The sequence below is a fragment of the Gastrolobium bilobum genome, unplaced genomic scaffold (assembly GCF_033153095.1).
Source record: "Gastrolobium bilobum isolate Gb01-03AN ecotype WA unplaced genomic scaffold, APGP_CSIRO_Gbil_v1 utg5148, whole genome shotgun sequence".
In the NCBI taxonomy this organism is placed as follows: Eukaryota; Viridiplantae; Streptophyta; class Magnoliopsida; order Fabales; family Fabaceae; genus Gastrolobium; species Gastrolobium bilobum.
This window is the reverse complement of record NW_026898045.1, coordinates 107576-123722: the sequence shown is the minus strand read 5'-3', so window position 1 is coordinate 123722 and position 16147 is coordinate 107576. Positions and strand designations below refer to the sequence as shown.

General features: G+C 33.2%; 1 protein-coding gene across 1 annotated transcript; it reads left to right on the top strand.

The window, feature by feature from the left end:
• Window positions 1-1268: 1268 nt before the first annotated feature.
• On the top strand, window positions 1269-8435 carry LOC133312383 (F-box/LRR-repeat protein At3g48880). Its single transcript, XM_061513559.1, has 3 exons — window positions 1269-1402; window positions 6784-7190; window positions 7595-8435. The coding sequence occupies exons 2-3, from the start codon at window positions 6832-6834 to the stop codon at window positions 8151-8153; spliced, it is 918 nt and encodes a 305-aa protein (XP_061369543.1). The 5' UTR covers window positions 1269-1402; window positions 6784-6831; the 3' UTR covers window positions 8154-8435.
• The last annotated feature ends 7712 nt before the right edge of the window (window positions 8436-16147 follow it).

Sequence of the window (16147 nt, the reverse complement as noted above, 5' to 3'; positions counted from 1 at the left end):
GTTGTAACTTTTTCACCTCCAAAAATAGCACAAAATACTTACACGATTCTTGCTATTAGTGATTAACGAGCGGCAGACGCTGACAGAAATTTTGATATTTTTTCTCCATGCATCGCACGGGTACTGCACTAGCAACATAATATTTTGACATCAATAAATGACCTTTTATAAAAATTTAAATGAAAATATTGCTCTATTCCAAATTCATCAAAATCAACGTGACAATAACTACTTAAGAAATCAAATATGAACATACATAATCTTGGAAATTAATGCAAAATCATTTACACTTAATACAATTAAAAAACAGATTTTTTTTTGTTTGACATTAAAGACATAAATTAAAACTACAGTACTCCTCTAATAATTTTGAGAAAACAGTCTCACATTAACATTGTGCACTTTTAGATATTAACATCACAACCAAATTTAGTGGCTATGGATTTGAATAATTTGTATTAAGTTATGTGTTCAATTCTATCCGTATCACTTGTATCCTAAAATAAAATAAAAATAAATAACACACGTATCTTTAATAATCAAATAAATTCAAATTTTGCAAATAAATGTCTTAAAAAGTATCAATTAAAAACATTTAATATCATTTATTTAATATCTTTAATTACTCAAAAGCAAACATTAAATATCTTTATATTTCCAATGTAATAATGTTTTATTTTTTATTTAATAACTTTCACTTTTGTTTCTTTAAAGAATACCATAAAGTAACCTATATCAAAACGGAAAAAAATCAAGCGTTTTATTAATCTTATGTTAAAGGAGATAAGTTATCTTATGTGATATAAATAAATTTGTAGGTTTTACCACCTAAAAAAATGTGATACAATTATCGAAGGTTACGTAGAAAAAAAAACTTATTTAATGTAATATGAAAATATTTTTTTCCAAAAATCAAACCCACAAATCCATATATGGTGTACATATATTTTTGTTTATTTTATTTTATGCAATAATAATATTATTTTATTTTATTTTTTAAAATTGGAGTGTGAACATGGGCATGGGTTACAGGTAAGTAGGTAGAGAAACATGTAGCCAAGGCTGGCGTTACGTACTAACGTTGATGTGAGTACTTGAGAAGTCAACATCAAAAACATTTACTACCAATTTGGACAGAAGATATATTTTCATTTTTCATAACCCTAACCTCCTAAGCCCCTTTTCGTAATTTCAAAGGGACCCTTGGAATCCGCATCTCCATTTAACCATTCTCTCTCTCTGCCTCACTTCCATGTTTCTGTATTTAAAGGGAAAATAAAAGAGAGAGGAAAAGAACCAAACCATGGACACCTCAAAACTTTTGCTCCCCTTCATCATCAACTCTGCTACTTAACAACATCTTCAAACCATTGCCGCACACTTCTGCTTGTGTTGTCTGAAGGTCTGTCTCTTCTCTCTTTTTGTCTGTACTCTACACTGAACCATCACAACGCACATTCACCACGTGTTTGTATATCTGGATTCGTTTGCGTGTGTAGAAAAGATGGAAAATTGGGGTCGCGAAAGATTAGATCTTCGTCTGAAATGACCTACCCAGAATTTATTGAGTTTTAGAATGTTGTTTTCTGTGCTTTTTGATACCTGGGTTGGGTTTCTGAAATTTGGTTAATCAAGATGGTGGTGATTGGGACTGTGTCTGGACTTGTTTAATTGTTTTAGATTTGTCATATTGGAGATCTATGTGCAGGGAAAGGTCATGGAAATGATTAGGTCCCTGATTATTGACCTAAGTGACTCAGTGAAGCATGAGTAATTGGACTTGGGAGTTTAATCGAAAGGGGTACCAATTTCTTTTTCTTTTTCTTTTTGTGGTTGTTGCCGGGGGGGGGGGGGGGGGGGGGGTTGTTCAACGATTTTGTTCAGTCGATTAATTCTTCATTTCCCACGCATTTGACATCCAATTTTCATTTCCAATTATCAAGTCTTGATTTTGCATGAGTGTGGTGTGGACTCCTAATCAAATTTACTCTCTTTTTTGGCATGAAATCCATCGCCCATTTAGCGAGTAACTCTCTTTGTTTCCTATGTCTTCTCTTTGCTGTTTAATGCTTTTGTTGCTGGCCCCTGTGATTCGGACTTGTGGATGAATGATGACAATGATTATGATGAGATTTTCTAATAAAAAATCTATCTGAACTGAAGGATTAATGGTTATTTTATGACAAACATGGAAATCATGACTTGCTTTCTGGCGAGAGTGATTGAGTTCAATAACCACCGGCCATTGTTATATCTGCGGTGGTTTTTGATATATATGAGTGTAAAATTGTTTATTTCACTTTCTATTTCTTCTCTCTCTCTCTCTCTCTCTTTTTTTAAATACCCATGAAAAAAAAATACTCCTCGTTAAACCCGACTAGCAAGTGTGGGGTGGAGGTAATCCGTATACGCAGCCTTACCCTTGCATAATTGCAAAAGAGACTGTTTCCTGGATTCGAACCCATGACCTTTCAGTCATGAAGGAACAACTTTACCACTGCTCCAGTTCGCCCCCTTTATAAAAACCACTCCCCGTGAAACTCGACTAGTGAGTGTGGGGTGGAAGTAATCCTTGTACGCAACCTTATCCTTGCATAATTGCAAAGAGGCTGTTTCTTGGTTCCCCGGTTGGAATCGTTGCAATACTAATCTAAACATTAATCTGCTGATAGTTAGTACAGTCAATTTATTAAATGGCAGTGACTATCACAATATATTGCTATTATCCATACTCATATTGCCATATGCGCGGAACCTTTTGCATTTATGTGGAAATAGCTTTTACTTCTGTTAGTTACTTTAAGATCGTTTTTCTGTTTCTCCTTTTACCTACGTGTGTATTCATGTAAGTTCTCATAATATTGAATAACAACTTTCTCTTCCAGTAAGATGGTATCAGAGCTCATCTTGAGCTCTAGTATACATTGCTGATAATTCATCTAATTGCGAGATCCATTTGCTTCCTTCTTGCATTTTTCTTCTCAGGACTTCCCTCTCTGATATATCTTTGAGAATGGCTTCAACAAACCATAGGTCACCTCTTTACCCGAATTATTGTCAAATCTGTCTAGTCAATACTACCTATACCACATTGAAAACCCTGCATTGGTTCTCGTGATACCCATGTTTGATGGAAATAATTACCATTCCTAGACTAGAGCCATGAAGATGGCATTGCGATCGAAAACAAACTCAGTTTCATTGATGGCTCCATCATCCTCCACAAGAAGCTGATCCATGGTTCCCTGGTTGGGATCGTTGCAATACTATGGTGCTTTTTTGGCTCCATCATTCCATAGCAAATTCAATTGTTCAATCCATTGTGTGGATGGATCAAGCCTTGGAAGTATGGAAATTCCTTCTTGAACGATTCTCTAAATTTGATGTCTTTCGCATTGCAAACCTACAAGAAGATTTGTTTCGTATGTGTGAAAGTATTGTTTCTCAATATTTTACAAAGTTAAAGACCTTGTGGGATGAATTAGAGAATTTGCAGCCATTGCGCAAGTGCAAGTGCAACCCAACATGTGCCTGTGGATTTGTGATGCAAACACCTGCATGTACTAGTCATGGGAAAAATCATGTAATTCGTTTTCTGAGAGGTTTAAATAAGTAGTTCTCTCATGTGAGGTCTCAAATAATGCTCATGGATCCGTTACCAAATATCAATCAAACCTTTTCTATTGTTACTCAACAAGAAAGGCAATTCACTTTAGAAGTGAATTATGGCTTTAAAATCTTCTTGAATACTCATGAACAATCTTCTTTTCATGGCGATGTTGCACCAAGGGGAAGAGGTCGTACAAGCTTTGGACAAGGAAGGACGAATGCAGGAAAACTGTGTACTCGTTGCGAAAAATCTAATCATTAAGTCGAAACGTGTTTCGAAAAGCATGGGTACCCTCCTGGGTATAAAACCAAGATGCCCAGAAAAGCAAATATGGCCTCCCATGACATTCTTGATCCATTTACTCTTGATCCAGAAAAGGAAGGTGTTGAAGATGAAAACGATAGTGAAGTGTTTCACTTTAAAAAGAGCAATATCATCGTTTACTTGGGCTATTACATGATCCCGGATATGAGACCACACATCCGTCAAATCTGCTTCAGGTTAATACGGTTTCTCTGAGTCCAGGTAATTCACCTTCTCAATGGATTCTTGACAGCGGTGCAAATGATCACATAAGTCATCAGAATTTCTTGTTTACCTTTCTTCGAAAGATCAGTCCCATTTCAATAAAACTACCAGATGGTAGTCAAGTTTTTGCCACTCACACAGGAAACATTCAGCTATCCTCCTCTCTTACATTATATAATGTCCTCTTTGTTTCTAACTTCCACGTCAACCTTATATCAGTTGCGAAACTGATTCATGATTCAGATTGCCATGTTGTCTTTCACTCACTTGAATGTTCTATTTTTTTTGTTTCTAACTTCCACGTCAACCTGATATCAGTTGCGAAACTGATTCGTGATTCAGATTGCCATGTTGTCTATCACTCACTTGAATGTTCTATTTTGCAGAGCAATACCTTGACGATGATTGGATCAGCTAAACAAGATCATGGTCTCTTCATCCTTACTCCTAGTGAAGCTTTTGTTAATTCTCGATGTTACAACATTGTTTTTGAACCCTTCCAAGCTGGCCATTGTTCAAAATCTGTATTACATAGTATGTCTAAAATCTTTCCATTATTCCTTGTATAGATAATTCAGATCCATGTTATAAATGTCATGTTTAAGGAAATATTATTACACCCATTAAAAGGGCAAATTCCGGGGCACAAGGTTTCCAGACTCTGCGAGAGTAGGGGTAAGGATCGATTACGCATGCCTTATCCTTGCCATTTTTGCGAAGAGGTTGTTTCCTAAATTTGAACCTTTGACCTTCCGGTCACAAAGTAGTAACCTTACAACTCCTGATAGGCTTGCCGACAAATAATATTACTCCCATTAATTTGTTGAATGGCAAAGAATTGTCTTATTCTAAACTAGTGATATGAAATATGATTCTTAAGAATTGGATTATAACAAGACATTTGTGAGCTGAAATCTTCAATTTTGCGAATGAAGAGCCAAAGCCTTATGCTCAATGTGATTCTTAACTCTTATGGATTGAAATTTACACCTTTCTTAATTGTTAATGGGATAATTTGGAAAGGAAATACAAACCAATAAATGAGTTCAAACACCATATCTTAACCCAAAATTTTAATGCTTTAGATTTATGGATCTTTTCACTTATATGGACTTAATTACTTATCAACCACACTTGAATGTCTAACAACCGAACAAAGAATCGATATTTATTTTAGTTGTCTCTTTGATTGATCAATGGGTGATATTTTGAATCCTCATTCCTAATGGAATCAAAATGATCCCTGGTTTGATCACAAAATCTTTTCAAATGGCTAGAATCCATTACTTGAATGAAACTAGATTTTGTGGAATCATATTGAATATTTGATGATACATTCTGTACCTTGCAAAATTTGATCCAATTTATCGTAATCGATTAGTTAACATGTTGGTTAACTGTATTCTGAAACACGGAAAAAAATCATTGGCTTATCAAATTATCTATCAGAGATATGAAAAAGTTTCAACAAAAGACAGAAACAAATCCACTATTTGTTTTACGTCAAGCAATAAGTGGAGTAACTCTCGATATAATAGTAAAAGCAAGACATGTAGGGTGCTATCATATAGCTTTGTATCGGCTAAGTTCACTAGTTGGAGATAAGCGGACTTGAACTGTTGACATCCGCTACAGGACCACCTCCTTTCAAGCCCCGACTAAGTCTACCATAGAGGCTGACGATAGACAATAACTCCTCGTCTCCTCCCCACCCCCCTCCCTTGAACACAACTTTCATCGTACTGTTCTCTTCAAAGACCAATTATTCTCAAAATCTCCCATACCATAGTAGAGCCGTATGCAATATGAAAAAGATGCTTGTATGGTTGTTCAATTGTATCTTTGTGTTCTTTTATTATTCTTATTGTTTACTCTACTTATTGTGTGAGAGAGAGGAAACCTTTATTATGTTATATCATCAGGGTAATGATACATCAACCCGCTATGGTAGGGCTTGAAAAAAAAAACTATTCTTTATATTCCATATTTCAGATGATCCCTTTTTAGTCCTTTTCCTCTTTAATTCCCCCTATCTTTCTTTTTCCCTTCTTGTCTTTTATCTTATTTCCCCCTTCCCCAATTTTTATTTTTGTTTATTTATTTTTATTTATTTATTTATTTTATTCTATTGTTATTTATTATTATTATTATTATTTTTTATTTTTTTAATGTTATTTTTTATTTTTGTTAATCTCCTCGTATCTACCATTGGGTTCATCTACCACCGACACAAATTAATTTGGATTAAAGGTATTGTTGATGTTGATGTTATATCTTACTTTCTTTAAAATATATATATATATATACACACACACACACACACACACACAAGTTATTTTTTTCAGCTAGAACCTGGCTAGGTAGTGGCCGGTCTACAGTTTGACACCCAACAAGATGAAAACCCAAAAATATATTAAGTTTCATAAACTGAAGATAAAAGACTTAAGACCAAAGACTCAAACTTAAAAAGACCAAAAAATAAAATAAAATAAAAAATTGATGGAAGATGTGGCAATTTGTTGTTGTTTATAATTGCTGTAACCCTTAGTTTATCTTGGAAGGTTATTCTTCTTTTTATGTATTGCTTTTAGTTTTTCAATTTAATGGCTTAAACTTATTATTGGTTTTAAATTTGGTTTCTGTAGGTGTTTCTTTGCACTGAAATTCAGTAAGAATTTTGGAAAACCGGCATAATGGAAGATGGCAACGCGAACATAAGGAGATGGGAGGATCTGGACATAGATATTTTGGTGAAGATTTTTCAATTGTTTGATATCTTTCAGTTAACCTCCGGCATTGCTCATGTCTGTAGTTCATGGCGCATGGCTTGCTGTGATCCACTTCTTTGGAGGACACTCGATTTGTCAATGTTAAGATCTAATTTCATCAAGATTCCATTAGAGCCATTTGTTTATGTTGATGGACGATCTGATAGGACTTTAACCCGCTTATTGAAGATTTCATTGAGTCTCAGCAGGCAGAGTATAGTGACATTGATCTTCCATTTCAACTTGTACGTAAGTGATGAACAGTTGACATACACTGCTGAAAGGTAATTTCAACTTTTAAAAGCAATATATCTATGTCTAAACCATATGAAGTCATTATACTCTAGGGTTTATATGAGGAATGAATACTTGTAACCTTCTTAAGGTTTATGATATGTTGATCATCTTTCCCTTTGATACTAACATATACGAACACGTTGCTTGATATTGGAGCAATAACTTTATTCGGACTAGCTTTTGTGAGGTTTCTTTGTTTATTCTTTCCCTAGAGTGCTGGAAAATATCTGAAAATTATAAAGTGCTAACTAAATTTGCAGCATTGTTTAGTTGTATTTCCATTTTGAGAAGAGAAGGGGGTCAAACATTGTCAGTTATTAACTTTCCGTTGAAAATGGAGATTGCATATGTGGTGGTTTGCCTGAATAGCTAATCATGTCCCTTGTTGCAGGTGCCCACATGTCAGACGACTCGTTCTGCCAGCTTGGAATAGAATTAAGAAGACAGGAATGTGCAAGGCCATCCGCGGCTGGAAAGAGTTAGAGTCCCTTACAATGCCTAGTATAGCAAACCCGCCATATCTTTTGGAGGAAATCTCAACTAACTGCAACAACTTCCGTGAACTCAAGATTATGGGGCCATGTGACGTGTACTTTGCTTCGTCTCTTGCTGCGTTTCTTCCAAATCTGAGAGTTTTGAGCCTTCGATGCTCAGTACTATATAGGGATACCCTCATTGTCATCCTAGACAGCTTACAAAATTTAGAAGTGCTCAACATATCACATTGCATTCTGATGGAAGCCGTTCCACCTCCTCAACATAAAAGAATGATGACAGAAATTGATCAGACTATTCGTGAGAAGGCTTCTCGGTTACGCCAATTTCTCACATGCATGGATGACTCGTGCATCATGTGCCAGCGAACAAGAACTGATGAAGGGCTAGTTAGGTGGTACAAGTACGAGGAAGGGCTTTGGAAAACAGATGAGGTGAGGTCTCTCGCACTTTAAATTAGACAAAAGTTGACCTGGTAGTGTGATCTAGTTGTTGCCGCTTCTTTATGCAACGTTTTCTGCTGTTATGCTATTCTGCTACCTTAATTGTAGATCCAAATAAACAAAGTTGAATTATTACAAATGAATGTTGTCGTGTCCTTTAGAAGGAGATAGTCAAATCTTGTAACTGTACATAGGAATAATTTATGTTTTCTGCTCCAAATGTAGTTGGTTTCATTTTGAAGACACAGTGTTTTCGGTTATGGAAATATGATAAGACAACAGTTTTGTTCTCTATAGAGTATAAGGAGATCAGTTTTTGGGCAATTTTTAGTCTTGAAATTACAAGTAGCCGATGCTATCAACTACCAAGCGTTTACCCCTTTTATAGTAAAAAACAAGAGAATTATTTTTCTTATGTTGTATGAAAATATTATATTGTAGAAATAAAATTACAAGTAGGATTCACAAATAAGAGGAGAGAGAGAAAAAAGTGATGAGATTCAATCTTTTTTTGTTTATGTAGAAAAGTTTTTTATCTAAGGTAAAATGAGATAAATATAACTCTAAAAACAATGAGTGAGTATATATACGAGTTCAAAATGAAATCAATAGTGTGCGGGGGTTGGATTTTCGTACGTGAAACTTTTCTCAGTGGTTCTAGCGATATTTATTACCAATTTCTCTCTGGACGGGGTCAAGACTCAAGATAAAACTGTTATATGATTTGAGGTTTTGGGATCATAACTCTAGGAATTTTTTAGTTTTTTTATATATTTTCCCTGATGCTCATATTATAGTTAGTTAGGTCAATATTAAGTATGACCTTATTTAGTCCATATTCCATTAAGAGTCTGTTTGGTATTTTTTGTATTTTTTTAAGTTAAAAATTACTTTTAATTTGAAGTTTGAAAAAGAGAGTTTAAAATATAAAGTTAAAAATTTTGTGGTGATTATATAAAAAGACTGAAATTCTCTCATATAATCTCACGAATGATTTATTTTGATGAAATGCACACCCACCTGCCACCTCAACATGATTCTCACATTATTAATTTCAGTAAGTAACTGGTTTAAATAACTGGAGGAGGTGGTCCTTATCTGTTTTCATAATCGTTTTTGCTTCGTAAGAGTTTGAGCTCACACTTTGTGTCATTATAAAATTTATTTTCACAATCAAACATTCTATTTTAATGGGAGAAATTTGACATTTCCCATGATTGTAAAAGATTGTGGGAATGCAATTTTCTATCTCATTTTTTAATTTTACGAAGATAACCTTTCAAATGTTTTCAGACCAATTGGGATTCCTTAGAAAAGATAACCGGACTACAAAACTGTTAAGATGTCCAATATTGTGTAATTTACTCTTTGCACACTCCTTTGGAAATGAAATGAGAAATAAAATAGTCAAATGGCGTATGTATAGACAATAATAATCTACCGAAATGTTTCCGAACTTTTTACTAAATTATTATCTAAATATTGTATTTTTTGAAAAAAAAAAGTTTTAGATTTTTTTAAAAAAAGAAGTTATATGAGAATATATTTTTTATCATTTATCACCCGTGTAATTTTTTTCTTATCACTTATCCTATGTGGTTTTTTTATTCAAATCCATTTTTAACATTTTTAAAATTTCAATTAATTTTTCCATTTCGCCCCTGAAAGTGTCAGTTACAGCCATGCCTTCAACTCAGATTACATTTAGAAACAGTGACCCATTTATGATTGTTTAACTCCTTATGTTACTTGCTCTATCCATTTATAAAGCTGAAGCCAAATTGTGGTAGAACAACCATTGTGATTTTGGCTTAGGCAAAATTTTGATTAAGCACTGTCACTTCTGTTAAAAGTAGGCCTTAAAAGTATATGTTGCTTTTAGTTAAAACCTTATTAAAAAAAAAAACAAAAAAAACAAAAAAACTTCATTAAAACAAGTGCATTGAGCTGAAAGAACATTTTTTAGGGTAAGTTAGAACTGCCCAATAGATAGAATAAATAGAGAGAAAAAATGTACTATTATTCATGGTTGAAGTTGTGTAGCATATAGCCATTACGAAGGATGGGAAAAGTGCCCAACACAATTGTGCTAGCTGTGATATGCTATTTTCGCCTTTTAATCCTATCTATAGTTTAGCTGCATCCTCATATATATGTTACTGTGATCTGCTCTTCTCTTCACAACAAAAACGGTTAATTAGTTAGCGAAACAAAGGATAAATAAAAGCACATAGAGAGAGCTGTTACATGACTTGGAGCCTGGAGGGATGCGCTTGTCACCGAAGAACAGTTCCAGAATTGTAAAGGACACTTTGAAATGGGGTAAAATAGATAAATTAATTTAAATTTTTATGGTGTTATAGATGAACTTGAATGGAAAAAAAAAATCATAGAATAAGTGATAAGAAAAAAGACTATAGGAAGGTAAATTATAAAAGAGTAAACAGAGGGGATATTTTGAACTTTTCTCTAAAATAAAATTAGGAAACAAAATTATTCCTAATATATTGTTAAGAGATGTTGTAAATTTCTCTAAAACTTATTTCTTACAGTGCCTAGCAAACTTGGTTTGCTGATGTGGCATTTTTGTGGTGGCCACCTAGGTGGTAAAAAATATCAATCTGCTCTGAGTATTGTCAGAACAAGTGATAGCATGGAGAAGTTCGCTACTGCACACAGTGAATTATGTGCAATTGTCCGAAAAAAATAGTTGTTAATGTGGACAAGTTCGCCAGAGTATATAGCGAACTATGTCTAAAATGATTTCAAACGTCGTCGCAAATTTAAAATATCTATATAAAAAATATTAACCTAGAGAGAGAATAGGGGTTGTTTGCGTGTGGGGGGTGATGAGTGGTTTGTACTTTTGCAATATTGGGTCTTTTTGTGACTCTACTCTTTAGTGTGCTCATAATAATTTTCTGACAATTGAGTTTGAAAGCGTCACTGCCTCACCTCACCTCACAAAAACGCATGCTAATTTTTGTGCTCATAGTGCACACTCCCTTATTATTCTAATAATACTATTTTTGTTATAAAACTAATTTTACGAGTTATTCTAATAAATTTTAAAAATATTAGTATCTTTTTTAACTTCATTTCGTTTATATTTTTCATAAATAAAATGAGAGATTAATGATTACAAATAAACGAGAGATTAATAAGATAAAAAATATAAATACAATTATGTTTTTAAATTAAAAATATTTGATAAATTTTAATCTTTGTAAAAAAATTAAATTGAAAGAGTATTATAAAAATGCAACAAAAATTATATATTGTAATAGTTACAAAAGACTAAAAGAGTCAGAATACAATAATATAATGATTTTTTAATATATTAAAGTATGCTTTTGAATTTCAATAGAGATATCCTATTATTTATTATGGCAAGGATGTTACGCTTCCAAACCCAATTGTCAGAAAACCATTGTGAGCACATGGACTCAGTCTTTTTGGCAATGTTATTAGAACTGGACCGGTCATTGATCCGGTCGAGGTACCGGGTCACTGGGTCAATGATTCAACCGGTGGGTCACTGGTTGAACCGCATGAACCGGATATATACATATAAATTTATATTTTATACTTAATTATATAATAAATATTTTAAATGGTGCTATCTAAATAGTAACCTGATGTGATTTTTGAAATAATTCTCTTAACTTAATAATTATATATTAAATATATTAAATGGTGTATATTACTCAACCGAACTTGTCCACAGATACCAAGGTACTTTTTTCTGGGTGGTGCCATGTGGCACATAGTTCGCTTGGACACTCAGCGAACTTGGTGCATTTCAGACACACGACACACCTAGTTTGTTGCTTGTGTAAGCTTTTTGACACGTGGCCATACTTGCTGGGTAGTAAAGTGGCCTACGTGGAACATTTTTCACACGTGCCAAAGTTGCCCAACAGTCTAGCATTTTAAGTTCAATAAATTAACCTCTTCCGTCGTTGGAGTGTCGTTTCTCTTCTGTGGTTACATTTCATTTATGTTCAGTTAATGTTTTTGTTGTCTTTTTTTTTTACATCCCATTTCTCACAATGTTCAATAAATAGTCATCCGAAGTTGCATTTTTGTTCTTTTTTTTACATCCAAATTTTTTCAAAATGAGTGATGGCAATGATTCATTAATTGTCTTAGTTTATTACAATGGGAAGGAATATTTTGATCCTAATGGGCAAGTCTTTGAAGAAGATACAAAAATATTTCGCATGAACCCGCAATGTAGCTTTAATGAACAGAAGAAGACAATATACAAGAAATTGATATTACAACGTGGTCAATCTCTGTCTCGCTTGACTGCTCGATGTGCTTCGGGTAAAGAAAGTTGGGTTCTGGTGGAGATTGTTGTGGATGAAGATATCGCCTTAGTAGTAGATGCATTTTGACTGTATCCAGACTCCATATTTATTATCTTGTATGTGGAAGTAGACTCCTATGGACAGTCCAGCGTCAACACTCTGTCCATTCCATATAGTCGATCGACATGAATAGAGAGTCATTGGTGAATCTTGAAGATAGATATATGTCACCCTCATCACCGATACCAATGTCACCTTAATTGCATCCTACCCGAGATGAGTATGCTCCAACATGCTGTACATATAGCTCGGACGACCGGAAGGATGAAGCGGTTATTCTCGAAAGTGACTCATCGAACACCGATGTGGAAGAAGATTTCGATTCATGTTCGTCCCATGCCATGTGTCATCTGATTCCTTCATTAGGCATTGTTAGAGGGCACGACCCGCTAGTGGCATGTTAGTAATCGAAATTCATGAAAAATAATTGAATATTATATTTGACTAGTAATGTTAATCGATTGTGGCAGATATGTGCGATACAAAAGACGAGAGTGTTCCATTTTGGTCTCAAATAAGTCACTATACGACTATCAATTAGGCACATCAAGATCAGGAGTTGACGACAATGGATGGAGCGCAAGTACCTAACTGGCAAATGGGTCAAAAGCTGTATAAAGACAAAGTTTTTGATAACAAGCACGATGTGTAGATGGCTATAAAATAATTTTGTATGGTGGAGTATCACACAACTGTTGTAGCTAAAAGTGATACAAAAAGATTGATCATGGTATGTGAAAATCACAACGATGATTGTCCTTGGAGAGTGCGGGCACGCGTAAAAAAGGTGGCACTGAGTGTATTATCGACATATGGGTTAACCAACATAACTGTGTAAACCATACTCTTTCCCAAGATCACGAACAGCTGAACTCTAACTTCATTTGTTCAATGATCCTAGGTATGTCAAATGTCCGCATTTTTTTATAAATATTTTTGAACAAATTTAATAATAAAGAATTATTTTATGACTTGCAGAGACGATAAGGGAAGAGCCCAGTGTTAAAATATCACTAATCCAAGAACGGATAGCAACAAATCATGGGTTTCATATACATATAGGAAGGTATGGAAGACAAAACAAAAGACAAATGTCAAAATTTATGGGAACTGGGATGAATCATACGCTTTTCTGCAAATATGGTTGGATTATATGTTACAATTTTCGCCCGCGGCTACCTATAAGTTGGATTTAAACAATCATTTTGTTGACAACCGGCTGGATCAATCTCGGAAGGTGTTCGACAGGGTTTTCTGGACTTTCAAACAATGTGTTGATGCCTTCAATTATTGTAAGCCTGTTATCTAGGTAGATTAACTTATTGAAACATAACATACAATAACTCGATAGTTGTGTCCTACTTCGCAGGGACAATGATTAAAATATCATATTATTTGTAAAAAATTATTTAAATGCCACAGAATATTTTTTTTTCTTTCTAAAATATCATATCACCTAATTTGCTACAACACCTAACGAGTTAAGTGTGAATATATGGTAACAGTTTCATGACCACATCAATTATTGCACAACAAGATTCAATGATGTTTATACATACACCATAAAAACTTATTTCCTAAATTTTTGCTGAATATTATTTTATGGACAATCTTTATAGTGACTCACATTTCCTGTGTCGCACGGAAAGCTATGGGTAAAACGATCGTATTAAGAAGAATTTGGAAATGTATTTTCAACTCAAAGCACTTTTGAGATGTTTTACCAAAGTAGAGCAGTCAAACGCGTCGAAAAAGTTGACGAGAGCAGTCTCGTAAATCTATCCAACGTGACTGCATACCATGTAGGATTAATTGCACATGTATCATCAAAAGGAGTGACGCGTCCCAGTCCCGCCACCCTAGCTGACGCAATCTGTTGCTGCGGAGCCACATGGCACTGGTCTCGCCGTCTCACCCGACGAGGCTGGTTGGGTTCAAATAGTACAGTCATACTATTTTCAATCCCATGAATACTATTTAATCAATTAAAACACTAGAAATCTTGTGATAAGTACAACCGTACTATTTTTCAATTCCAATTTCTATTTAATCAATTACACTAACAACAATTTTCATTGTTGTTACTGAATTTTCTATCTGGTACATATATGGCATTGTTAAATTAAAGATGGGTACTAATAATTTACACATCAATTACAATTACTAATTACATTAATTATTGTTTAACAAAAAAATTTAGATTAGTTATTAATTGCTATAGGGATTTAATAAAATGATTATTAATTAATTAATACACTACTAACAATTACTATTTAATTATTTATTCATTAATTAATTTTTTAACTTACAACGTCTTTTCGTACGTTGTTATTTGTTATGATTAAATCAGTAATCCTAAAATAATTAAAACAACTACTAGGATTTTAATAATTGGTAATTATAATTATTATAAATGGGTTAATTAGTAATATTAGTAATTATTAATAAGGGAAATTAATAAAGATTAATTTTAATTGTGTACTTGTGTTACAATATATTTATAATATTTATAATAACTATAATTAGCAATTATTAAAATCATAATTATTAAAATTGTAATTATTGTTTTGATTAATTTATAATTACTGATTTAATCATAATAAATAATCAGTAGTTTTTTTAATTATTTTAGGATTACTGATTTAATCATAACAAATAACAACATAAGAAAAAACGTAGTAAGTTAAAAAATTAATTAACGAATAAATAATTAAATAGTAATTGTTAGTAGTGTATTAATTAATTAATAATCATTTTATTAAATCCCTAAAGCAATTAATAACTAATCTAAATTTTTTTGTTAAACAATAATTAATGTAATTAGTAATTGTAATTGATGTGTAAATTATTAGTACCCATCTTTAATTTAACAATGCCATATATGTACCAGATAGAAAATTCAGTAACAACAATGAATTGTTAGTGTAATTGATTAAATAGAAATTGGAATTGAAAAATAGTATAGTTGTACTTATCACTTAGGTTTCTAGTGTTTTAATTGATTAAACAGTACTCATGGGATTGAAAATAGTATGAGTGTAGTATTTGAACCCAATCAGCCTCCTCAGGTGAAATGACGAGAGCAGTGCCATGTGGCTCTGCAGCAACAGATTGCGTCAGCTAGGGTGGCGGGACTGGGACGCGTCACTCCTATTGACGATACATGTGCAATTGATCCTACATGGCATGCAGTCACATTAGATAAATTTACGGGACTGCTCTCGTCAACTTTTTTGACACGTTTGACTTGGTAAACATCTCAAAAGTACTTTGAGTTGAAAATACATTTCAAAATTCTTATTAATACGGTCATTTTGCCGAAAGCTATGGCGCGTTATTTATAATCTTATTTTCGTCCTCAATAACTGTCAGCAAAATTTTAATGAATTAATTAATTCTATTAATTTGATGAAATAAATAGTTGGGGTTAGATACATAAACGACGAAACTGTCCAGCGTCCAGACCAAACCCCTGAAGATTCTGAGTTGATTATTAATAATAATAATATAATACGAAAAATGATGTATTTATAACTTTTTTTACAAATTATATTAGGTATCATCATATATATTTTTAATTAAAAGATAACTGACAGTGTATTTATAAAAAACTATAAACAAAAAATTTATAAA

Coding starts and splice junctions, on each gene's coding strand:
- LOC133312383 (XM_061513559.1), top strand. CDS start 6,832: ATGGAAGATGGCAACGCGAACATAAGGAGATGGGAGGATCTGGACATA. Junction 7,191..7,594: donor TTGACATACACTGCTGAAAG/GTAATTTCAACT, acceptor CCCTTGTTGCAG/GTGCCCACATGTCAGACGAC.